The 26728-nt window shown below is 35.3% G+C and overlaps 3 protein-coding genes across 4 annotated transcripts in view; 1 reads left to right on the plus strand and 2 right to left on the minus strand.

Moving 5' to 3' along the window:
• The window catches only part of fhl3b (four and a half LIM domains 3b), a 21544-nt gene extending 11575 nt beyond the window's left edge, over positions 1-9969 (minus strand). Inside the window, exon 1 of the mRNA XM_077194965.1 lies at positions 9835-9969. The gene's annotated coding sequence lies outside the window, so the exon portion shown is untranslated. The remainder of the gene's footprint in view (positions 1-9834) is intronic.
• A 476-nt stretch (positions 9970-10445) lies between these two features.
• Positions 10446-18106, minus strand: rragcb (Ras-related GTP binding Cb). Its single transcript, XM_077194964.1, has 7 exons — positions 17717-18106; positions 16293-16496; positions 15969-16168; positions 14834-14948; positions 14497-14639; positions 13496-13644; positions 10446-12313 (listed from the first exon to the last, which is right to left on the minus strand). The coding sequence occupies exons 1-7, from the start codon at positions 17900-17902 to the stop codon at positions 12135-12137; spliced, it is 1176 nt and encodes a 391-aa protein (XP_077051079.1). The 5' UTR covers positions 17903-18106; the 3' UTR covers positions 10446-12134.
• Positions 18107-18704: 598 nt separating this feature from the next.
• Positions 18705-26728, plus strand: part of trappc9 (trafficking protein particle complex subunit 9) — a 223808-nt gene continuing 215784 nt past the window's right edge. For both annotated transcript variants that reach the window (XM_077194949.1, XM_077194950.1), the window contains exons 1-4: positions 18705-18789; positions 20005-20605; positions 23624-23769; positions 25277-25402. In XM_077194949.1, coding sequence (XP_077051064.1) covers positions 20022-20605; positions 23624-23769; positions 25277-25402 — 856 coding nt within the window. In that variant the 5' untranslated portion in view covers positions 18705-18789; positions 20005-20021. The remainder of the gene's footprint in view (positions 18790-20004; positions 20606-23623; positions 23770-25276; positions 25403-26728) is intronic.

Here is a 26728-nt window from a genome sequence, read left to right on the forward strand (position 1 = left end):
ATGTAGCCGAATCTGTGCTGGTTTGTATTTGCCGCCTCCAATTTTCACTTTGTTTTGCCTCCAGTTAGCGCCGTTACGTAACTGTGACGTTGGCGCAAAAGGGGTCTAAAAGAGATCGCTAGTTAATACCACTAACAAGGCTCAAAACATACAAACCAAAGAACTGAGAACTGTGTAAGTGTACAGACAGTTTAATAATAATATACTTTATAAAGACAGTATATCGCATATACAGGCAGGAGCCATCTTTGGGAAACAGCCTCGACCAGTCGAACCACTAACGCCGTGCTAAGTGAGCTGAACTGTGAGATTCCAAGTCACGTTCACGAGCTGAACGCTCGTAGCACGGCGTTCGTGGTTCGACTGGTCGAGACTGTTATCCAAAGATGGCTCCGCGATGGTACTGTCTTTATAAAGTATATTATTATTAAACTGTCTGTACACTTACAACGTTCTCAGTGCTTCGGTTTGTATGTAGAGACCCTCATTAAGCTACCGTGTTAGTGTGGGGCTATTTTGAGCCTTGTTAGTTGTATTAACTAGCGATCTCTTTTTACTTATTATATGCCCCATATAGGCCTACTAGCGTTATCAGCTAAACCGTTTTTAGAGATAAAACTCTTTACACTCGATTATCATGAAAACAAATCCCAGAGAACAGTCGACTCGGTACCAATGTGTTATTACACCCCAGGTTCATTTTGCGCCGGAGTTCTCCTTTAAAGGGATACTCCACCAGTTTTTCTTATTAAACTATGTTATTCCCTTAACTAAGACGAGTTGATACATACCTCTCTCGTCTCAGTGCGTGCACTATATCGCTCTTTATTGCCGCAAAACTATGTTAGCACTTAGCTTAGCCCATGCACTAAATATGGGCCAAGCAGAGAAGCGACCAAACACTTCCACGTTTTCCCTATGTAAACACAGTTACTCGAGTAGTGTAACTTGACCTGGGCTGGTGACACAAAATAAACCGTTGCGCTTTTCTAAGCGTTTCAAATTGATGACTATATTGTATGGCGGAATACCATAACAAGTGCTTTTGAGCACTTCGACTTGGCGCAATAATATCTTCACTCGTGAAAAGTCCTCTTACCGGCTCCCGCTTCCTCTTGTTGTATTGACGGAAATGTCAGAGGGAGAGGAAGCGGGAGCCGGTAAGAGGACTTTTCACGAGTGAAGATATTATTGCGCCAAGTCGAAGTGCTCAAAAGCACTTGTTATGGTATTCCGCCATACAATATAGTCATCAATTTGAAACGCTTAGAAAAGCGCAACGGTTTATTTTGTGTCACCAGCCCAGGTCAAGTTACACTACTCGAGTAACTGTGTTTACATAGGGAAAACGTGGAAGTGTTTGGTCGCTTCTCTGCTTGGCCCATATTTAGTGCATGGGCTAAGCTAAGTGCTAACATAGTTTTGCGGCAATACAGAGCGATATAGTGCACGCACTCAGACGAGAGAGGTATGTATCAACTCGTCTTATTTAAGGGAATAACATAGTTTAATAAGAAAAACTGGTGGAGTATCCCTTTAAGGATTTCAAATCCTGATCTGGAGATCTCCAGTCCACAGCTATATCTACTTGCCCCTTTCCATAGTTCATACCCTGACGTGCACACTTGGTTTAAATTCAGTGGACAATGTGTGGAAGATTATTAAGACATGCACTGAAACAAGTAGTTTGAGTTTTTCTCTAGTCCCACTCTTACCGCTCTCCTCTTTCTTTGTGGGAGTCGTTCTGATTGTAGAACATGCGGTTCTAATGAGATGTATAGAACTCCCTGAGGGTCAGGAACATCACAACTCGCTTTCATGACAGTGATTTGACATTCTCCCCCTTCTTCATATCCTGTTCTCAACCCCAAATGAGTGAACGGCCTTGTACACTGGAAATAGCGCAGATTCCCCACAAACCATCTTGTTTTTGTTGAGAAATGACGAGAGCAATGCCGTATGGGACTTTGAGTGACTCCTCATATAAACACAAGGACATTCCTTCATGAGTACCGAGAGGTTTACCAGTCAAATGTTTGGACACATTGTCATATTATATTTATTTTCCATATTTTCCAATAATAGTTAAGACAGTAAAACTAACACAAATGAAAGTATTGGAATTATGTAGTGACCAAAAAATGATGCTGCTTTGTCTGGATTCCAGTTCTGCGCACTCTGGACATTCATCAACACACGCAGGCCAGCTACTCTTATCCATGATGTATCCTGGAACTTTTTAAACACGATTGAACTATAAAAAAATAATAAAAATTAAATAAAATTCAAATAATTAAACAAATAAATACATAAATAATTAAAATAAAATAATAAAATAAAATAAATCACACACACACACATAACACTATTGAAGGAGTTTACATTTGATGCACACTTAATAATGAGAAAAGGAATTCACTATCCAGTCCAACTCATCCACTGAATAAAATAAAATAATTTCGCAATTACATAACATGTTAAATAATAAAGCAACAACTAACAAAATTATTTAAAATAAATAAATAAACTACAACAATTAAAACATAAAAAAACAATAAAATTAAAACAAAATCATTCTCATCCAGAAGGATAAGAGAGACAAGTGTGTAAGTGTTGTGGAATAATGTATGAAGAGAATGTGAGAATCATTCCATGTCAGTTTTCGGATCACAGCTGACACATTATTCCCATACACTGACATTCCATTCTTTGTGTCTCGCTACGGTAAACGTCTACAGACAGCTCGTTTCATGACTCGCAAAAGAGTGTCTGCACATCTGAGCCATTTTATTAGACATTTTATTCCAGTGGAAAAGAACGGGAAAAGTTAACACAGACCACGACAGATCTGTGCTTTTAGCTCATTATTATACAGCTTCTAGATTAGTAGCTGCAAATAAACCTATTTTATAATCGATTGATCAAAACATTTTACAGTTTTTTTCAACTGCTTACACACAAAATCCTTACTTGTCACACAATTTCTGAAACCTGACACTCAAACACCAGAACCACACATCAAAACCATACACTAATTATTTGCTAATATAAGCAAATAATGCTAATTGTACACTAATTATTATTTAATTATACACTAATTCCAAATTCATAAAACACTTTTTGCAAACCACAACACACAATTCTCTATGTAACACACACAAATCTATCAGGAAGTATCTTGATTTCCTTTTTCAAGCACAAACTATCAAAATGCCACAGTAATTCATCAGTCCCTCACACACACTCTTCACACACACAAACACTCATTACTTTACTGAACACCAACCAATCATGGCTTTAGAATAGGCCTATGAATAGGCCAAAGGTCAAGTTATAGGTTTTTCGGACTGTGTATTACTGTGTTCACAACCACAAATGCTTACAGTAAAAAAATTGCTTTCATGTTTATCGTGAATTTTTCAACATATCTCTGCCAATTACTTTCAATCTTGTACAGAAATGTACAGAGGAGCTCATTAAAGAAGCGCGTTAGGTTTTTAATAACTGTGTGTATATGATATATCCAAAAATATAATATTAGACAAAGGTGTTTGCAATGTAAGACAAATGTTTGCTTTTGAGATGTGTTTGTGATATTTTGAATGCAGTGCTTTGTTTTGGAAGAGATCTCATCTCATGCATTTTGCATTCTTGGATTTGTGAGTAAAGTTTTGAAAAAAAAGAGGCAAAGTTTTCAAAATGTGTGTAAGCAGTTGAAAAAAACTGTAACAACCAATCACTGAATGATGGAAAACCACATATAATCTGATCAGATCATTCAGACAGACATGCAGACAAGAAAGATCTGATTTGAATTGCATTTCAAACCACCAACATTAAAAACTTGTTTTAATCACATTTCTGACCACATTTGTTTATTCCACTCTTTTTTAATACCTCTCTCCCATAAAGATCAAACCTGATTTCATTACAAAAGAACGCTATATAACTTGTGCGCCTGCCATCTAAAGCAGAACATTGGCAAACAACTAATCAAATGAATTCCACAGCATTCCCACATGATTAAACCTGCCTCCACAAGGTGCAGATTAATGACTATGCATAACAAGGAATGTTTTCCGATCCACATGTGCACTCAACAAGACGATCTTAGATGCCTAATGCGGCCCATCTAAAAACAGTACAAACTTACACAGACCCCATGCAATGGCAAATCCAGGAAGGGCGTCTCTGTTCTGGTTCCACCTCATATATTCCCCAAGCCGCAGGTCTTTAAAGAAACACGCTGCTAAATGGTCCGTAAAACCGAACACTTGAACAACAAAAACTTTCTTTGGATGTGGTTTCCACAGGTATTCCATGCACTGGAGTCCAGCTTATTCAATGCGTCATGTGTTATGAGAAGAACATATAATGAACCTCTAATTCGACACAAAATGACTCACACTTACTGAAGCACATACGTTATTCAGCAACTGCAAAAGTTTCCAACCCCATTGTTCAGTGGGTGGAAAATTAACCAGCTGGTCATTTGTGTTCTGTGTGTGTGTGCACTTTGGTAGTTATTTGTTTCCTGAGGTCTATGTGCCAGTGAAATTATTGCTATTGAACACCTGCGGGCCAAATGTCAGTGAAATAAAACTTTTAAGTTACATTCTGAAGCCATTCTAAATTAATCCATCGACAAATTAAACATGTTGTTTGTGGATTTTAAATTGATCCCAGATTTAGAATACCACAAAAAGCACTCAATGTCCACTTGGGTGTAAAACTTGTAACTTTCATTGCCCATATTTCTGACAGATGTCAGACTGAGAGTTTCTAAATTTAGTTTGGGAGTCTTTTTTTTTTTTAATGAGAAAGGGAAAACTAAAGATTCTAGGAAATTAAGCAACATTTTATTTTATTAAAATAAAATATCATGCACTCTTACAAAAAAAGGTTCATAGGGTTCTTGACTCTGCTTTATTAAAATGGTTTATGCCAAAAAATGCATTATACATTCATGTTTAATAGGTCATTTATTTTTTTCAAGTTATAAAGTATGTTTACAAACTGTTTAATTCATAAAATGTAATTCAAATGAAATGTGAATTAAAAGAAAATAAATGAATTAAAACATTAAATCCATAAAATGACCCCATGATGAAGGTTCTATATTTGAATCACCTGACGTGCCCTTCTTCCATATATAACCTTTTCTTCTAAGAGTGTAGTTAAAAAGTATAGTTACAGTATTAATTCACATATTTCTGACAAATGTTATAGCTGAAACAGTCAGCCTAAAGAAATTAAGAAAGACTCTGAATGAATTACGTGAGAGTAGACATGCAAAACGAAGAATTCTGGGAAATGAACCAAACGTTTATTAAACCAAAACTTGTGCAGATTAAAGTTCAAAATCCAGTCGGAAGAATAAATACCAATTTGGGATATGAAACAGATGTTTAGTTCTGAATCTAATATCTTGGTTGAGATCTTGGGAGGGATTGTTTACTCTTAAGAACATTGTGTCTTCCTGCCACGGGACGTGTTAGAGCCAGCTTCAGATGTTTAGCAAACAACACAGTCATCATGATGCTTATTAAACATATCTATCTGCCAGACAGTTTTTATTATGTGAGAAGAAGGGATTACATTGCTTTCCTTATCCAGTCTTGGCATTCCCTCAAAAAGTTTTTTCTTCTATCAACACTGATCTTAGACACTAAACCTGGTCCAGAATCACTGCATTTGATTGGTAAAACAACTATATCCTGAATATAATGGACTTATAAATATCATAGTGTGAACTACAATTCAACAGGTTTTGGACCTTAAAACAAATGATTTCATGCTTCAACAACCACAAATATGCAATATGCATAGCAACATTTAATCAAAAACAGCCACTTAGTCAACAGCATAGCAACGCCCTGGCAACCCTGAAATAGCAACATGATAACAACTACATCCATCTATACTATCTCAATTGTAGGTTGTTATCTAAAACTAAACTATTAAAATTTGATTAAAGTTAACAAAACTTAAATTAAAATTAGAGATATTGCCTTGGAAACTAACTGAAATAAAACAAGTTTAAACCGAAATGCTAAAATAAAAATGAAATAAAAACAATTTTAATACAAAAAATGACTAAAACGTAAACTAAATACATAAAACAAACTAACCCAAAATATTAATGAATACTATAATAGTATTATAACAAAATAACTCTGTGTATAGGTACCACCCAATACCTTAGCAACACCCTGGCAACCACTCAGAACACCCTAGAATCGGGGCAGTGAGTTTTGGATGGGAAAGTACTGCTCACATTAAAATCTAGTTGTTGCTAGTCATACTTTCATTAAAAATAAATAAACAAATTCACATAACTATTCAGATTTTTGTTTTAGAAGACGATACTATATTAATGAATAATTTAGGAATTATTACAAAATTTAAATCAAGCCAACCTAACATTTTACATTCAGTAAATAAATTTACTTAAAATATTTAAGATGAATTCAACAACAACAAAATTAATGTAACTAAAGGGGTCATGACATGGATTTCTTTAAAATCATTCTAATATGTTCCTTGAGGTTCACATATAATGTAAATAAAGTTTTTTTGCACACAAATATAACAAATATTTATGTGGAAAAACAATAATTTTCTACCTTCATTCTAACCCGTGTCTGAAATGATCAGTTTTAAGGGGCGGGTCCTTAAAGGCCTGTCAGTAAACAGCCACTGTTATGATTGGCTAACGTCACAGCATAGATGACAGTAGCAATGCCCACTCGCTATTGAAAGTGAGTAAGTGTTTTGAAAACATTATCCGTATAAAACTATCCTTTACAGAAAAGGCCCATGTGACGTCACAAATTCCACAATAGGTTAGTTCGACTTGAAGCGGAGCAATCGTTATATGACTTCAAAATAGCGAGAGCGCTTAGAGAGCAGACGGCTCTGTTTTTGGAGCTTGCTTAAATAAACGCTTTGTTTAAAATGAGAAGGATGTTTTGAGCTATGAATCTTGCAGGATGTTTTAATGGTTCAAAGACCTTGTATATGGCAAAAGATCCAGGCAAATTTGATGTCTCATGTCACGACCCACTTAAAGCTTGTCTCATTTTTTCTAGTGCAGTGTGTCTGTAAGCCTAGTGTTCTTCACTGGCATGTGTCCAGCTATTGTCTCTGTGCCCTGTACCACCCAGTGGGAATGCCACTGTGGTCAGGGCCAGGGTTGGGAAGAATTTCATGGTTTCCAAAAGGGCAAACAAAGGCATTTTTCTTCCTAAAAATGGCACATTCCACTCTTCAGGCTGAGAAAAACCAGACCGAGTTCTTAGAAGACCAACATATCTGCCATTTACTCACGGAGAAAGATTACGCACAGCATTCCAGTTTTTGGGCCAACTAAAAACATTATGTGGTCACAGCCCCCCCACCTCCACATACACCCATCCGATCAGACCTTATAATGACGTGTTTGCTGGATGTGAGTGGAAATATAAAGTTTGGTGCCAAATTCGCAGTATGTCTGGAAGTTGCTGGTGACATCATACACTTAGATGGTGGAAAAAACGATTGGCTTGCGGATAGAGAATGAATGCCGAAGTTAGTCTTAATTACTCTTTTACAAGCCATATTTACCCTGCTCTATAAACAAACATCATGCTTACCTACTGGCGCCTTCCCATAATGCCATGTTCCATCCATGCCTGCTGTTACAATGAAACTAAATGAGGCAGCTTTTTAAAGAGAGGTCAAAGTTCGTGTTTCAGTATGTAGCAGTATAAGGTCAGATACCTATTCTGCACAAGCGTAGAATTGTTGATTGCAAGCATGTGGTCTTATAGTACATACTTAATGTGTGACTCTTTTGGTAATGTACTCAAAGGGGTGAAAATTAACGTCATTAAAAAACTGTCATTAAAATAGATAATTTCCCCTTGGACACCAAAGCGATTCTATTGGTAGACAAAATTTTAGGCATTCGATTGTGCAGCCAATTAGAAGTTATAGAAAATTTCATTAGCATGTATTATCTTAATTATTAAAATATGTTAATGTCTATTTTTAGCCTAATTACATTTCACATTACATTTTTATCGGTCTGGGATTGTAAAAGAAAAAGGTGCATACAGTTAATGTGAAATTAAAATTGACCCAATTTCCTTGGGTGTGGTATGCTACATTAAATTAAATTACATTTAATGTAATTTTAGATCGTTTTACAATTACATTCAAATACTGTATTGTGATAACAACATAGTTGTCTGGGATTTTTTTTTCATGGGCTCGTAAAAATAATAACATACTGTCATTGTCACATGACCAGTATCATAGATATACTATTTTAGTTTTTGTTAATATTTTGAGTTAGATTTTTTTTTATATGTTCTGTTTTCACTTTAGGGGTGTTTTTAGCTTATGCATGCCTTAAAGTTGAGCCCAAGAAATCACAACCTTCAAAAAGCCTTCATAAGGACCTTTAATAATGTAGTAGAGTCCATTCCCTGAGTTCATGGGTAGTTCTTGTATCATTCATCTGCACGACAGTGTGATTAATTTATTATCGCCCAGGAAAGGGAGATATATACTTTGAGGTATATAAATCCTGTCTGTGGTGGAGAGCGCTCTTCTATTCATCTGAGACTTACAGCAGTCTGAAAACTCAGGCATCATCTATCTTACTCAGCAACAGCGAGTGTCCACAAAACTTCATCCCTTAAATTTACTTGCACCAGGAATGAGCGCCACAATTCCCCTCATTCAACTCCAGTGACTACAATCTGGGAAATACTTCTGCCATCTCTCAGAGGAATCTCTATTGTTTTAAAGCAACTTTATTGATTCATGAGGTTAATTTAAAAAAAAAAATCTTTATTCCTATCTGTTCACATTTAGCATTTTATGGGTATAGGATAATTTTACCTCAGAAGAACTATACCTAAGCACATTAATTTGGTAATTATCATTTAGTATAATGTTGTATATGAATACACTATATGGCATCACAACAGTGCTTTTTATAAGTACTGAAAAGGAAATCTGGTAAGGAGAAAAGACACTAGGGAATAGAGAAGTGTGGGCAAATTACATGTTAATACTGGTGAGAAACAGAAACAGAGGGATATACGCTGTGTGTGAGAGAACTGCCTGCATTCTGGACACAAATAACTCACTTTTCATGTGGCTTTGTCGCCGAGCCCCTGGGGTGCCACACACACACACACACACACACACACACACACACACACACACACACACACACACACACACACACACACACACACGCACGCACACACGAAACTGTCATTGTTTTATAGAAAATGTAAACTGTACTACTTTGAGTCTATTCCAAAATGACTGTACCACAGTTGAACTGAACAGCAGAACAACAGCGACAATTGCTCTCTCTCTCTCTCTCTCTCTCTCTCTCTCTCTCTCTCTCTCTCTCTCTCTCTCTCTAATAACTATATTAAAACTAATCATTAATACAATTAATAGTAATTCTAATTAATAATAATAATATATAAAATATATACTATATACTAATACTATACTAAAATAAAAAAATACATTAAATTAAAATGATTATTATCAAGTAATAAATAATACAAATAATTAAGAATATAAATTAATAAAATATAAATACACACACACACACACACACACACACACACACACACACACACACAGGTTACGGGGACTAATTAATCCATAATACACCAAATCACATCTCAGTTTCCATTGAAACTGATAGATCAGGAAACAGAAAGAGTTATTGAACAGAAGACGTTATGAGAAGACAATATTATTATTATTCAGCTTATAAAACTGAATATTAGTGTCTACAGTAATTAGTTGACATCTTACCGTGGTATTGAAGTGTCCAGCAGATCTGTTCCTGTGCACAGCCGGTAAAGTATGTCTGTGAGACACACAGTGGTGTTACTGCAGTTTTTCCCATGAAACACACACACGCGAGCGCACACACACACAAACACACACAGAGATGAACCTCCCACTGGGCGAGACATTTGCACTCTCAGCCCTCCCACATCTGACACACACCACGACATTTAAACCTTCAACAGCTTTAAGTTGATTCTTCAGCCTGTACAACATGGAATGCCCTTCTGAAATTTAATAACTTTACGGAAAAACTCCCACACACTCTTGCTCAGGGACAGCATAACAGTTTGTTAATGAGTTAACAAAAGTTTAAACATTACACATTTACAAAAATTAAATAAACGTATTATTTACTGCTGTTGTCTTTCCTTAAGTTAGTTCCACTTATGAGTTAATTTGTTTATTTCAACAGACAGCGACATCTAGAGGTGACAAGAGCAACACGCAACACACACGCACGCACGCGCGCATACACACACACACACACACACACACACACACACACACACACACACACACACACACACACACACACACACACACACACACACACACACGACTCAGACCAAGGCTCAAATGAATATAGCTTTAATTTATCAGCGTGCTCTGAGACAAAATATACCGTAAGTAAACAAATATCATTTTCTTGATATTTTACAAGTAATAATCTTTATAATTCAATCACAAAATTAATATCTTATTCTTTTACACTTTATTAGAAAAAAAATAACACACACACACACTCATTCTACAATCACATTCAGCAGTGAGTTTCTTGTACATACATTTACATAGACACACACAGCTCACATTATATCAATTCAAGAAAGGGGAATTTTTGAACATGACTAAAACAATGAATCATGTAAAAAAAGGAAAAAGGGTTATTTTGGACCCTGGGACTTCACATATGAAAACATAATACCGGTATCTCATATTCAACAAACTTAAGTATTATTATTCTGTGTTCCCCACGTATCTCAGTAGATCACAACTGTGGAAAAACCCTATAATGGCAAAACACACTCTTCCTGTTAGTCTGGGCTGATGCTTAAAAAAAGTCTCTGTATGAGATTCATTTTGTTATAAGTTCACAGAAACATGATGACGTTCACATACGTCTTTAACCTTTTCTCCCTTTATTTTCCCTTTGTGTAGGTCAGGAGTAAAATACAGTGACAGCCAACACAACCACAGGACTGGCCAATATTAACAACTGCAATCTTAAAGATGGGGTGGTCTGGGAATTTTGCTACAAAAGGGAGTGAAACTGCATTAACAGATCCGTTTCATGGGTGAATCTAACATGTCCGGGTCATATTTCACCCCAAAATCAAAAGAATGAAATAGGAAAGATATTGCTTAAAGAAAATGAAGCCTATTATTTCTAATTTAGTCGTTACATTGTGACAATATTTTGATGAAAATTAAGCAACATTTTAACCAAATTCTTAATACTGTAAAAAACAAAACTATATTCTTATTAAAAATGTGAAAAATATATTATTTTGAATGGTAAAGAACTCATACATTACATATTTATCGTACAACATTTATACTGATTTAAATACAGTATTTATTACAATAAAAATACTGCATTAAAGTAATGAAAAAGTTGCCTTTTTCAGCAATTATGAGAATTTGGGTGAAATGTGTTTTGTTAAAAACAATGTAAAGATTTGAATGCACCTAAAAACGGGCTAAATTTTACATAAGCAATTTTCAAAGTTTCTGGTGAAATGTGACATGAACATGTTTGAGATTCACATTCAAACCACTGAAAAGTGGAATGTGCCTCGAAACGCAGTGAGTGCCATACCTAGCCGGCACTTTTAGCCATCTTTAACACAAGGATATAACAAAAATGATAGACAGCTCACTAGTTTGACTTTTGAGTCTAGATTTGCTCAGTGTAACACCATTTCATTGTGCCTCATTCTGTAGGCTAAACTAAAGTTTTCCATTTCCCTCTATTACAACAGCTGATGTTGTGTTTGCAAACAATCTCTCTCTCTCTCTCTCTCTCTCTCACACACACACACACACACACACACACACACACACACACACACACAACACATCAAAATATCATAAAAAGCAGCAATGTAGTCTCTCCTGTATGAGTGTCCTGTTGTGTCTCTCAGGTCCTGGAACAGCAGGTATAACTAGAGAAACGCTCCAGTAATCTCACGTGTACCTAAGCGCATGTTCAGCGCACTAGTGTGAAGGCCCTGTGTTCTAAGAGGTCCGTGTGTCCTGGGTTAAACCAGGCTCCTGGGTGTACCGTTGAACGCTGCTGATTTGAGGCGGGACAGGCCGTTCCCGCTGCTGCTGGGGGGGCTGGACTGCACCGCCACTCCCGTCCTCTGGGTGGAGCTGCTCACCTCGAATACCTCGTGGATGGCCTTTCGAAAGCAGTGGAAGTTGTAGTCTATCAAACCTGTGGAAGATAGAGACATGAGATATGTTCGAAATCGCATATTAAAGGTGCAGTGCGTGATTTTTAGCAGCATCTAGTGGTGAGGTTACGAATTACAACCAACAAAAGTTACGGTGGCCGACAGGAAAATATGTCATCATCTGAGACAGCAGAGAGTAGCCAGTTCAGCAATGAGGTTTCTTTACAAGGATAAATCAAGAAATTATGTTTACTTAATTATTCAGTAAAACTATATGTTATTGCGAATATTATTGTTACTTGTTCATCACTGTGTCAATGTTTTATTCGCTGAACTAAGCTTGCTTCCTTGCACGAAGAGCAACATAGTAACGAAACGCGTTTGTCCGTTTAGGGTTACGCTAGAAACATGACGACACAATATGTCAACCTCCATAGAAGGGGGAGCCCGCGGATATGGAGATATAAATGTCTCATTCTAAGGTAATAAAAACATAACGGTTTATTATGTAAGGTCTTTATACGCCACTGAAAACATAGTTATGGATCTTATATTGCATTTCTGTCAATAGATCCTCAGAAATATTACACATTGCACCTTTAAGTAAGAAACAATGCAGAGCCCATAAAGGGAAATGGTAGTGGGAAAAAAAAATAAAGAGATGGGAGGAAAAATTATATTGCAAAACTTTTTTGTTCCCCAAGAGACTTTACGTTCACTCGCAAATTTCCGTTCGCTCGCAAAACATCTGCGTTCCCCAGGGAAAACATTTGCGTTCCCCCAAAAAACCTTCGCGTTTCTCCGAGAAACTTTCCGTTCGTTCGCAAAACTTTTACATCCCCTGAGAAAACTTTGGCGCTCACCTAAGAAACTTTACGTGTACTCGCAAAACATTTGCGCTCCTGTGAGAAACTTTGCTTTCGCTTGCAAAACTCTTGCGTTACCCAAGAGACTTTACATTCACTCGCGAAACATTTGCATTCCCCTGAGAAACTTTGCATTCCCTCCAAAAACTTTTGCGTTCCACTGCAGAAATGTTTGCATCCCCCCCCTTAAGAAATTTTCCTCGCAAAGAACTCAATAACGATCGCAAATTTTCTTGAAGGAACGAAAACATTTAATGTTCGAACACAAGGTCTCATTTTATATCAAGTAAAACCAATCAAATAAAGGACACTTTAACGTCACACAAGTCTGATGCTCTAGACTGAGCGATCGTGTACCTTTCCTCTCGAAGCTCTCCTCTCTCAGGATGCAGACCAGAGCCAGGAACTTGGTGACCTCCTTCAGGTAAAGCACTGTGGTGTTGTTCAGCTTTATGATGGCCAGAGACTCTTTATCATAAGCGTTACCGTTGCCATCATCTTTTAGACTATACATTCAACAAATGGACAAAACAAAAGGATAAAATATATTACAATCATCTTATATCTTACACTGTCAGTATTAAAAAGGATACAAGTTCGAAATAATAATATTTATTTTAAAATAGTATATACTACTTTTTTTTCAGCAAGGATGCATTAAATTGAACAAAAGTGACAGAAAAATAAACATTTATAATGTTACAAATAAATGCTGTTCTTTTGAACTATATATTTATCAAAGAATTCGGATTTTTTTAAATCACGGTTTCTACAATGGATATATTCAAATAGAAAACATAACAATTTATCACAGTATTACAGTTTTTACTGTATTTTTTATTAAATTAACGCAGCATTAGTGAGCATAAAAGACTTCGGTAACACTTTACCATAAGGTTCATTAGTTAACATTAGTTGACTACCTTAGTTAACATGAACTAAGGATGAACAACACTTCTACAGCATTTATTAATCTTAGATAATATTAATTTGAACATTTACTAATAAATTAGTTAAAATCAAAGGTTGTATTTGTTAACATTAGTTAACCCACTGTGAACTAACACGAACAAACAATGAAAAGCTGGATTTTTATTAACTAATATTATATTAACAAAAGATTAATGTGTATGTATTGCTAATTGTTAGTTCATGTTAGTTAATACATTAACTTGTTAACTAATGAACCTTATTGTAAAGTGTTACCACGAACATTAAAAACATCATACCGACACCAAACTTTTGAATGCTAGTGTATTTTTTTAAAGAGCATTTCAGTGTAAGACAAATAAAGCTCAAGGTCTTCAGGATGGACATATTCATCCGTTTTCTGCTGTGTAACGTCCACAGATTCTCACCCATAAATACACGAGACGTCAATGACGACATCGATCATGTCACAGCAGAGCTCGTACGACTGCATGTCCACCGGAGAGCTGTCCGTGGCGATGTAGATCTTACTGACCACATCGAACAGGAACGCTTTCTCAATCCCAGAATTCTGAGAGGGAACAACGCATTTACAAATATACACTTATCAGTTCGGTTATTTGTCTCTTATAATGTGCATCGATAAACACCAAAAAAAGCATTTAGAACAGATACATTTTATCTAGACCAAGCTAAATTAGACATTAATGGATACTGGAAGCATTCAAGAAGCAATCATTATAAGTAAAGCAGCTGTGTACATACAGAAATGAATATGTTGAGGAGGTTTTCCAACGTTGGCAGTTGAGGGATGAGCTTTTGGACCACTTTACTGAAGGCCTCAAAAATGGAGTGATCATAGATGCTGGTGAGATAGAAACTGAAAACAAACAAAGAGAAATATCCATTAATTCAGAATGCAAAACTTGCATCAGAATGTCAGGAAATGAGCTTCAAAAGGGGATGAATTTAAGCAATTTGTCTAATAATAATAGTAAATATTATATTGAAACTATAGTTTTAAAAACAACATAAAAGTATAAAGATGAACATAAAGTGACGTGACACTTCAAATAAAGATTGTATCAATTACACCGTTACACCATTAGGTGGCGACAAGTGACTGATTGAATCAGTGAATCATTCCTTCAAGAGATTCGTTCAAAAATGCTGATTCATCCAGTAATGAAGCAACTGAAGTCTTTATGAGTGAGCCATTGAATCCAAGTTTTTTTTTATAATTCAAATTAATTCAATATTTTTAAATAGACTGGTGCAATTATCATTTTGTCAGAAACTCTAAAAAATGACATGTTATTGTTTAGTTGTCGGTTCAGAATCATGGGAGAATCATCATTTCTATTTAAAAAACAAAACAAAATAGTGATTCTCAATTTATCCAGAATCATACTATTATCGTGTTATTTGAGTATTATTTTGTACATTATTACAGTATCAAAACAGTTCTCGTTTTTTTAATCTAAAATGTATATTTTATTTTATTTATTTTAATTAGCAAAAAACTAATTTTAAGGGTTGCACTTTATTTTAAGGTGCATTTGTTACGCTGTAATTATGCATTTAAGTACTAAGTATTATTAAGTACAGTAACTACATGTACTTACTATAGGATTAGGATCAGAGTTTGGTTTGGTTTAGTTGCATGTAATTATGCATAATTTATAGTTATTACTATAGTAACACTGTAAAATAAAGTGTTACCATTTTAAGTTTTAGTTTCATTTAACAATAACAACACTGTTAACTACACAATCTCTGATGCATTACTTGATGGAAAATCTCGGTAGCCTATCTAAAAGCACAGCATAATCCTATCAAACACTGGGTATCTGTTTAGACTGTATCAAGGCAAACTGATCAGTACATCAGGACAACCAACCTGAGGTGAAGCTTTTCCAGACTGGCGTCAGCTAGATCATCATTAGCTCTCTGATGAATGTCTCTCTGCGTCTCTATCTTATGATCGTCTGATAAACCGTCCACCTTATGTATAAACACCTCAAAATTGATCTCCGGGTTCACCCTGAACGCCCGCGACACTGTCAGATGTAGCCGCCCTAATGCTTCTACATAGTCATCCTACAGAGAGAGGAAAAACACATTCAAACATAATATTAATAACAGCCAGGAATGGAACAAGGAAAAAGTTTAAATGACAACCACTCTTCAGTATCGCTCTCATATTTTCCCGGTGTCGGCGTACCTGAGCATCGATGACAAAAATCAACGCGCCGGTGCCCCTGAAAATCATCTCGTAATCGAAGGTGGGGTCGAAAAAGTCCACCTGCCCTGGAAAGTCCCATATGTGAAAGTTCACGAAGGAACTGCCGGAGATGTCGTCCTTGTAGATCTTGTTGGTGCTCTCCAGGAACAGCGTCTCATTGGGAGACATCTTATGAAAGACCACCTGAGATTCAAAACATTAAGCCATAGCTCAATATGAACATATTATCAATATTTCACACAGTAATAAAAACATCTTAAATTTGCACAAATGACAAAAATATTCTTTCATCCTAATGCAGAAAATGTTCAGAAAACAAGAGATTTTAAGCAGCATTAAATGTTACTTAATAATAAAAGGACATATTCTTGTGCAACTACAGTTTCACATACAACATTTGCAAAGCATTTCACTTGGTTATGTCAGGAGGACTAGCAGTTGTTCCATTAAAAATAAAAATAAAAATAAAAAAAATTCTGTTGTAGTAACATGCACTGATAAAATATGCATGATATGATCATAGAAATGTATTAAGAAAGTAAACATTCACTTTAATTTCATGTTGACTTCAGTCAACAAATGTTCAATAAAAGCCCCATTCATCTGACTTGGAATATAAATATAAAAGGGAAAAACAATATTATGACAAGCGCTTGTATCATTACAGAACGGTCTGTTTTCATTACTCATTCTTGAGTGCATTACTAGCTGGAATATTGTTGCAGGAAGCCCATATGATAATACAAACATAATATTTAAATAAAATATAACAATAATAATATAATACACAAAGAAATTATATATTATATAACAATTATAACCTATAAATACAAATCTAATACGACAATTAAATAAATGAGAGTCTGATCAGAATGTCACATTATCTGTATTTCACAAAATAGGGGTTACCATGGTACTTTTGGTAATGCAATGATTTTGTGCACCACTATAATGTTACACTTACAAAAAGTACTAATATAACATTATAAAAAACAAACTGACCTTACAAGCAAGTACTGTGAGGGCATAAGAGCACTGTGATGATTATAGTAATAATGATACTTTGAAATCTACCGTTGTCCTCCAAGTTACTCTCAAGAATACCATGGCACTTTTAGAAATAAGGCACTATGAACCTGTAACGTTACCATGGTATTCTCGAACGCACCATGGTACATATCAAAGTACAAAAGTAACTAAAAAAAGTATAACCATCTGATAGCAAGATTGTACCATGGAACTGCCACAGTACGTTTTTGCAAGGAATTATATACCTTTTTATATTGTAATGCACTTCAAAGAACACCATAGTATTATCATCGTGTTAGTGTACAAAACCAGGGCATTACCATAGTACTTTTTTAGTTAACTTAGTGCAGTTCTGTATCCATATGGGATCTGACCTTCTGGATGGAGGATTTCCCGCTTCTCCTCAGTCCCATTAGCAGGATTCTGGGTTTATTGTCTGCAGAGGGAGAGTTTTCCATGTTCTCCTGCATCATGTCCATGTTTTCCACGCCGTAGCCAAAATCTTTGGGGAAAGAGTCCACCAGGCTTCCGGCTAGCTGCTCCTCGTACTCCATCGACATTATAAATCTATATTTTAAGCTTTAAATCCCTTTGATCTGTCTATGTTGACTTTGTAGGATCTGTTTGAGTAATTGAGGTGGGATCGGTGTGGATTAAATGTTTAGTTTGGATACAGATGAGGAGGTTTCATAGTGGGGAAGCGGTTAGCTTGCTGCATGAACACAAACAAACGGGAAGCTGATCATATGACAGGCGCAGAGTAGGAACGCCTGCAGGCGAGCGGAAAGGTCTGACCCGTGAGCAGCCTCTGAGTGGAGCGGTCTCTCAGATGATCAACGGTTGATCATCCCATAATATATTCAGAAAATATTTTCTTAATGTGAATGAGAGATTCACATTTTGGAAACATTTTCTGAAAATGTTATTACATGTATGAAATACGATAAAATGTGCTATTCACAAGTTCTTATTTGTAATGTAGGCTAGAACCGGCACTGGGGCATTTTGTTTTTGTTACATTTAATGTACAAAACACCAGTTGTACGATAATTTTACTATAAACATCCAGAAATTATATTTATATTTATTATATTAATATAATAGGATTATAAATTAAAAGATTAGCAAATACATAAGATATTTACCCTTATATTTATTTTTAAGTATATTTATGTAAAGCTACCTCATAGAGAGCCATACAAATCAATTTAAGTGATCAGTTCCTTTATCGGATGGTAAACATATTATATTATATTATATTATATTATATTATATTATATTATATTATATTATATTATATTATATTATATTATATTATATTATATGAATGTTGGAGCTCATCCAACAGGGGGCGCTTACAGACAGGAGTATGAGTCACACGCCTCTCACAGACAAGACAGTAGCAGAAGAAGAAGCAGCAGCAGCAGTGTTGACAGGAAGAGCGTTTGTGAGTAAAAACAAGCGTTTCAAACGTATTTTAATCGCATATGATTATTATGTCAGCATCTTTTTTGGAACAAATGTTACACTTTATGTTGTGGGGTTTATAGCCTACTTCATTGCGCTGTTGTCACATTGATATCTGCTGGTGAATTTGAAGATGTTTCATTCAAACACGCCTTTGAAAACAGACCAAAATAAACAAACATGTTGCAAAAATATATCATTTTGAATGACTAAAATCCGATGATTGTTTCATGAAACAAACTGAATTCAATAAGGAACTCAATAAGGTTTAATTCGAGACGGAAACATTTTGCTGTCTGTCCTGCTGGTTTGTTTATAATGTTGCATGTTATAATGCATTCATGTTTTATTCAATTTATGATCATGAATATGTTAAATCTTACATATTTTGACAATTTTTCATTTATCTTTGCTGTTTACAAGATCACTAAACTTACTTCAGTAGGTACTTAGTTGTGTCAAGTGCTTTTAAATAAAGATTACACAGTAATTTCTATCAAACGTGAACCTGGAGATAGGCTAATTCGTTTCCGTTCATTTCAAGTGAGGAAAATTGTTGAATAATTAGAGTTTGTGATCTGTCAATCATTTCACTAAGCTGTTATGCTCATCTCCCGGCTTTGGTTACTTTTGCTGATGTAGTTTTTATTGGAGAGTTTTCTGTTAAATTAGAAACTGACCCTAAACTTTTGAACAGCAGTGTATAACGTTACAAAAGCTTCCTATTTCCGATAAATGCTGTTCTTTTGAACTTTCTATTAATCAAAGAATCCAGAATTTTTTGTACATAACTGTTTTCAACATTGATAATAATAATAAATTTTTCTTGAGCATTAAATCATCATATTAGAATGATTTCTGAAGGATTGTGTGATACTGGAGTAATGATGCTGAGAATTCAGCTTTGCATCACAGGACTAAATTATTATAATTAAAAAAAAATGTATTCAAATAGAAAACAGGTATTTTTTAAATTGTTCTATTTAGTTTTTTCTATTATTTATTTAATAAATGCATCATTGGTGAGCAGAAGAGATTTTGAAAACATAAAAAATCTTACAGATCCCAAACTTTTGAATGGGAGTGTGTATATATATATTTATATAGACCTGCTGTGGATTAGATATTTTAGAACTCTTCTAAACTTGCCATAGTAAAGGAGTACATGGTTTTGTGTTTTGTTTTCCTTCTCTAGATTCCCTGTATGCAGACATGAGTGTCCCAGACTACATGCAGTGTGCTGAGGACCATCAGACGGTCCTGGTGGTGGTCCAGCCCGTGGGGATCGTCCCAGAGGACCAGTTCTTCCGCATCTACAAACGCGTCGTCAGCGTGAGTCAGGTCAGCATACGAGACTCCCAGCGCGTCCTGTTCATCCGATACCGGCACCATTACCCCCCTGAGAACAACGACTGGGGCGACTTCCAGACTCACCGCAAAGTGGTGGGTCTCATCTCGGTCACCAGCTGCACCACGGCCAAAGAGTGGCCCCAGACGTCAGACCGTTTCCACGGGCAGAAGGAGGTGTTCGGCTCCACGCTGTACGACTCGCGGCTGCTGGTGTTCGGGCTGCAGGGGGAGCTGGCGGAACAGCAGCGCACAGATGTGGCCTTCTACCCCAGCTATGACGACTGTCCTGATGTGGAGAAGAGGGTGGAGGATTTCATTGAGTCCATATTTATCGTCCTGGAGTCGAAAAGGCTGGACAGGGCAACCGATAAATCCGGCGATAAGCTAACACTGCTGTGTGTGCCGTTCGAGAAGAAGGACTTTGTGGGGTTGGACACAGACAGCAGGTGAGTTTGGGTTCTGGAAATGTTCATTCGATTGAGAAACTGCTGAGAAATTCAGTTCAAATGATAAATTACTGAGAAATTAAACTTTTTTTTATTGGTGGACCAGCACAATACTCGACCCATATTGCTTTTTCAATAGTCGATGCTGAAACTAGAAAAGGGTGGCTGATGAATCATCAATTACTTTATTTATTACTTCAATTAATTTATTCATTCTCTAATGCTAGCATCACTATTAGGGATTGACAATATAAAAGAACCATATCAGTTATCAGCTGATATTAAAGATGTTTTTTTTTTACCTTTACCATCATCTAATGCTCACTTAAAGTTAATCTTGAAAGACACTGATAATTTAATATCACTATAAATGTAACTTTTGCAAATATCTTAATCAATATATATATATACATTTCTAGTACTGTACATTATAATGTTGTAATGCCTAAATTTATTTGTAGCATTTATATTGATTGTTTTTAGTGTTTTATTTATCATTATTATTTTGACTATGGTTTCCCAAACCTTTTTGTCAGCTCAACCCATTTGGCCTAAAATATATTCCTGAAGTATTTTAAGTTAATATTTTAATAATTTTATAAACACACATATGCATATTCACAGTTCTCTGTCTCTCTTAATGGTTTTATATATTTATAATACATGTAAATATAATGTGTGTGTGTGTGTGTGTGTGTGTATATACACACACTCTCACACACATTTATATATTTATTTATTTATATTTATACATTGTTTTAAGTGCTTTATTTTGAATTGATTTATTTGACGTTTTTTATAATATAATTAATTATTAGCTTTTTTATCAACACAGGAACCCCCTGCTGTTCCCTCACAAATTCCTGTTTGGGAAACTCTGATTTAGACAAAATAGTAAAACATTTTATCATTGGCTGTTTATCAGTTACTATCCAAAACAATAAAAATATATGATTTATTGAAGGATCCCTAATCAGCATTAATGTTGTTTATACTTGAAGTTTTTTGGAATGAAGAGATTTAACAAAAAAATTATTAAACTTTGGTGTGTAATTCATCCTAAATTTAGACTGAATTTCACAGCGGTAAATACTGGATTCCCAAAAGTCCCCCAATATGATGGTTTTGCCTGTAGGTCAACCGTGCATGATCTTCTGTCCTGTTTCATGAGTTTTGCCATTTTTTTCATGGTTGTTTTTTTCTTCCCTTCTCTTGTTTTGCCTTGTTTTATTTGTCTTTCTTCTTTTCTTTCATACTGTCCTGTGAGTTTATTATGGGGTGTGAAAAGGTGAGCCGGTAGTTCTGTCTCCTGCTTTAGTTCATCTTACCTGATCAGCCTCTTCCTCTCCCCTTCAGTGACACACTGCTTGGACCTCGATTCTCTTGTGTCTCAGTTTAGAGTAGAAAGGTCAAACTCATTTTTGTGATGGAAATGTGCAGGAACGGAAGAGCTTTAAGCAGCGTGTAGCCTAATATTTGTGTCATCATGTCGATTGTTTAAAGGTGAAATATGGGCAAGATTGTCGGGGTCCTGGTGCCTGACAGGGTCAAGTGTTTGATCAAGTGTAGCGTCTCTCTCTCTCGGTCTGCTTCAACTGCAGGAGTTCATGGATGTCATTCAGTAATTCATGAGTGATTGCACGCAAAGCTTTGTGCTCATCTCATCTACGGTCGCAGCATGAATTTGAATATGGCATCCATTTCTAAATATAATCCGAGTTTAGTTGTGTTTGCTCTGTTGTAGGATGGAGGTTCTTGATCTGCAGTTAAATATAGATTATAAATATAGATTGTTCATAAAGATGATTTTAATTAAATAAATAATAGTAATATTATTATTAATATTATTTTTGAATATATTTGTATTTATAATACATATAATACAAAATATTTAATAAATACTTTATGTATGATTTAATCAATATTAGGGATTCATAAATATAGACAATCTGGATAATATAATATAATATAATGTAATATACATTATGTGTTTATAAATATTATATTCATTAATGTAAAGCAATAATATTAATTCTATTTTTAAATGTATTTATATTTATACTAATTCATATTAAATTAACACTTCATATGTTATTTATCCTTATTAGGGATTCATTGATAGACATTTTGGCTAATATAATATAATATAACATAACATAATATAATATAATATAATATAATATAATATAATATAATATAATATAATATAATATAATATAATATAATATAATGCATTGTAAATAAGCATTGCAACTCGTTTTATACTCCTAGATATAATTTATAGCCTTGCAATGTCTATAACTGTTTTGCTGTGTGAAGTTTAGGCTAATTGATCATTAATTAAAATAATAATCTTGCATTCACACTAGAGTTCCAACCTGGCATTGAAATATTTAAAGATTTAGTTAACAGTTTTGTAATTTGCTGCTTGAATTTGAAAAAAATATAAATAAATACAAATATTCCAACATTGGCTTAATAAGACTGTTGCTGATCATTTAATGTTATTATATATGGTCACTGATACTTCATCCCTATATGTAAAAGTAAATATTTATGAAAAATATTTTTTTCTCTTCAGTCTAACTCTCTCTTGAATAACACTTGACCCTTTTGCACCCAATCTATAGGGGTCCTTCCACCACAGTTTTACCTTTTATAAACATAAATCCTTTGTTTTTTTTAGTTCCTTCATTCCCATGGGATAGACTGTCAAGTTGCTGAAATCCCCAGTGTTTTGCCTTTGCACCCCTTCCCCTCCGCATCCATCTCTTCACCTCCAGCTTCCCTCTCTGTCTGTAAATACTGAGCTAAGACAGAAGACAAAGCTTAATGCAAAACCACATCATCATATTTGTGCTCCATATAAGCCGAGCCAAAAGAGACGACATGGATCCGCCGCTGATAAAAGATCTTGAATTAAACATGGCTGCCGTCACCTGCACGTGGCTGCGAGCGTAGATGAAGAATTGAGCTGTGTGTGTAAAGGCTGAGTGTTATCTGACTGCTCTCCCTCAGGCACTATAAGAAGCGCTGTCAGGGCCGCATGAGGAAGCACGTGGGGGATCTGTGTCTGCAGGCCGGGATGCTGCAGGACGCCCTGGTGCATTATCACATGGCCGTGGAGCTGCTGCGCTCGGTCAATGACTTCCTGTGGCTGGGAGGTAAGATGAATGATTGATAGGGTGTGTTCACACTTGCCAGGTTTGTTTCCAGGTGCGATTGCTCTGTTAGAATAAGTGTGAACGCCACCATCCGAAACAAGCGATCCCTAACCCACCTTTTTCAGGGTGATATATGATCTGAAATATGAACGCAACATAGACCAAAGACAATGAACCAAAAGCATGACGTGATGTCATAACTGTAAAAAGGACAGCATACCTGGTTCTTCTCGTCACAGGAGCTACGGTTCCCATCACAGTTCGGTACAGGCATCGGAACCACCGTCTCCTTGCAGCAGATCTTCATTTGTGTGTGTAACTGTAACTGAGGAGTGTCTGGTGCTGTTTTGACTCCTTTACACGTTTTCTAAGCTTTTCGTGAGTTCTTAGCTGGTAAAAATATTTCATATGTACGCACATACAATAAGACCGTTTAGCCTAACACACAGCACTATTTTTGATAGTGTCAAAATAGGCCTATGCCACAAAATATACGTCATAAAAGGTGTATATTTTAGCTTTTTTTGTTTTGTGTATTTAGGTTCAATGTTAAAAATGACAGTGTGAACGCTAAGCGAACAAGGACTAAATGTAATATTTAATTTTTCGGTCAGGACCAAAAGAACTGAACTACAAGTGTAAACACACCCTTAGACTTGGTTTCACCCTAAATCAGTATTTTACTATCATTGAGATACTAATTTAGATAAGTATTAGTATTTTGTTTTTTTTATATGTTCTGTTTTTATTTTAGTTAAATTTTTAGGATTTGTTTTGTTTAAATAGGTCTATATAGTTCTTATTAAAAGTTGTTTTAGTTTGAATTAAAAATAATATATATATATATATATAATATATATATGTGTGTGTGTGTATATATATATATATATGCATATATATATATATATATATATATATATATATATATATATATATATATATTATTTTTATAGCATTACAAATGCAAAATATATATAGATATGTTTTTTATTGCATTACAAATGCAAAAATAACCTAAAAAGTTCCTGTAATACTATATATATATATATATATATATATATGTTTTTCAAATCGTTTTAGTTAACCATAATAACCCTGTTCCAAATATCTAAAGGTGGCCATTTCCTCAAATGTAAGACTTGCATCGAGAAACCAGTATTACAACATCTTGGCCCTTGAAGACTAGTATTACAGGAACTTAACATGCATTATGTAACTATCACATTATAGTATCACCTCATGTACAACCAAAACACTTCAACATTTCTGCATGAATCTGGTGTGATAGAATCACTTACATGCCTGAGCAAAGTTATATCCAATCTCTAAACTCATGATGACCAGATAATAAAGTAAACCCAGTCACTTTCATCAGTTTCTCCAATAGCATCTGTGACTCTCTCAGTCTTTGTCTGAATGGATCTTGCTTTTCCCAAAGACCTGCACGACAGACTAACTCTCCGGAGATAAATTAGAACAGTGAAATGTTTTCTGTTTTGTTCCTCAGCTGCTCTGGAGGGACTTTGTTCTGCGTCTGTCATCTTCCATTACCCAGGAGGCACTGCGGGGAAGAGCGGAGCCCGTAAGCCTGGCGTCTCCTCCGCTGCCGACGCTGGGAAGAGACACAGACCTGGTCAGTGCGGTCAGACACATCTATAGTGTCCCTTTTTATCTGGCTAAACTACAAATATCAAGATGATCCATGATTTTGTGCTTCATATTTTCATTTTGGTTGCTTGAGAGATTCTGGAGTTCATTTTTAATTCTGGAGGATAAATTATTGTAGACCTTTTGCATATCTTTGCTTTGATTCATTCATAATGATGCAATTATGTGTGATTTGCAAAACTTTTTCTTCTTCGCACACTCATGTATTTAAGGAAGAAAAGCAAGGGTCTTCTATGGAAACTCAATATGTTTTTATTTACATCAGGAATGAATGTGTGTGAATAAGATTATAAGTGAATGAGATTGGATGTCTCTTGTGATTATTTTCTGCTCTTGGTTTGATGTTTGTTTCTTTAATAAAACATCATCTGGAGTGAATCGTCACCTTTTCTTCACAGAAAGCAGCAGAAGTGTTTAGTCTAAACCAGCAACAGTCATTATTAATTCTCATTCTCATCCGTGAGGGAAACCTGAGTCAGTTATGCAGATCTAGAACAGCAGGAGAGACAAATGTGCTGTCCTGGTCTCTTTTCTTTTCTTTACTTTACTTTTTTTTTCTTTTTTCCTTTCATTTCCTTTCCTTACTCGTCTGTTCTTTCTTTTTTTGTACTTTTTTCCTTTCTTTTTAATTTAATTTCCTTTTCTTTCCTTTTTTATTTTCTTTTTCATTGAATTTCCTTCCTTCTGAATTTCTTTCTTTCCACATTCATTTGCATGTATTAACATGTAGAGTACATAAGCCTGGAAACACTATAACATCATATTTTAACTCATTAACAGGTGTATCATTCATTCACTCGTTTCATTTGCTAATTAATCCACTGTGGTGAGGTTTGCTCTACAGATTTATGTCTAAAAGGGCTTTATAAAGTATTTGCATGCTTAAGCCACAGTTAAAGTGAACGTACAGTTTGTCAAACCAAATGACATTTATTTTAAAGAAATATACACTTTCCAAGTAAAACATTTGATCAAAATGACATTTCACATTTGTGATAAATGATACAAATAGATGCTGTTCAAAATAAAGAGAAAAGCTCTTGATTTGTACAGAGGCCTTTTGGTTTTATTTTAAGTGTGGCTTAAGTGTCCAAAGACTTTTTTTTAAGGCTTTGATAACATATTGAGAATGAATCATTTTTAAGCTTGCATGCTTCCTTACTGTTTGTTAACAGCCATTATACTGTATATATAATGAGTCCAGCACTCAGTTCTGCATGTCTGCTTGTCACCGCTGTTGAACTGATGGCGTTTTCACATAACAGACCATTTAGTGCCCTGATATGTGCTG

Source organism: Siphateles boraxobius, unplaced genomic scaffold (assembly GCF_051911475.1).
Source record: "Siphateles boraxobius isolate OS27281-9 unplaced genomic scaffold, OSU_SipBor_1 33, whole genome shotgun sequence".
Classification (NCBI taxonomy): Eukaryota; Metazoa; Chordata; class Actinopteri; order Cypriniformes; family Leuciscidae; genus Siphateles; species Siphateles boraxobius.

Coding starts and splice junctions, on each gene's coding strand:
- rragcb (XM_077194964.1), bottom strand. CDS start 17,902: ATGTCGATGGAGTACGAGGAGCAGCTAGCCGGAAGCCTGGTGGACTCT. Junction 16,169..16,292: donor TTTTTGTCATCGATGCTCAG/GTACGCCGACAC, acceptor CTCTCTCTGTAG/GATGACTATGTAGAAGCATT. Junction 14,640..14,833: donor TCCTCAACATATTCATTTCT/GTATGTACACAG, acceptor GTTCCCTCTCAG/AATTCTGGGATTGAGAAAGC.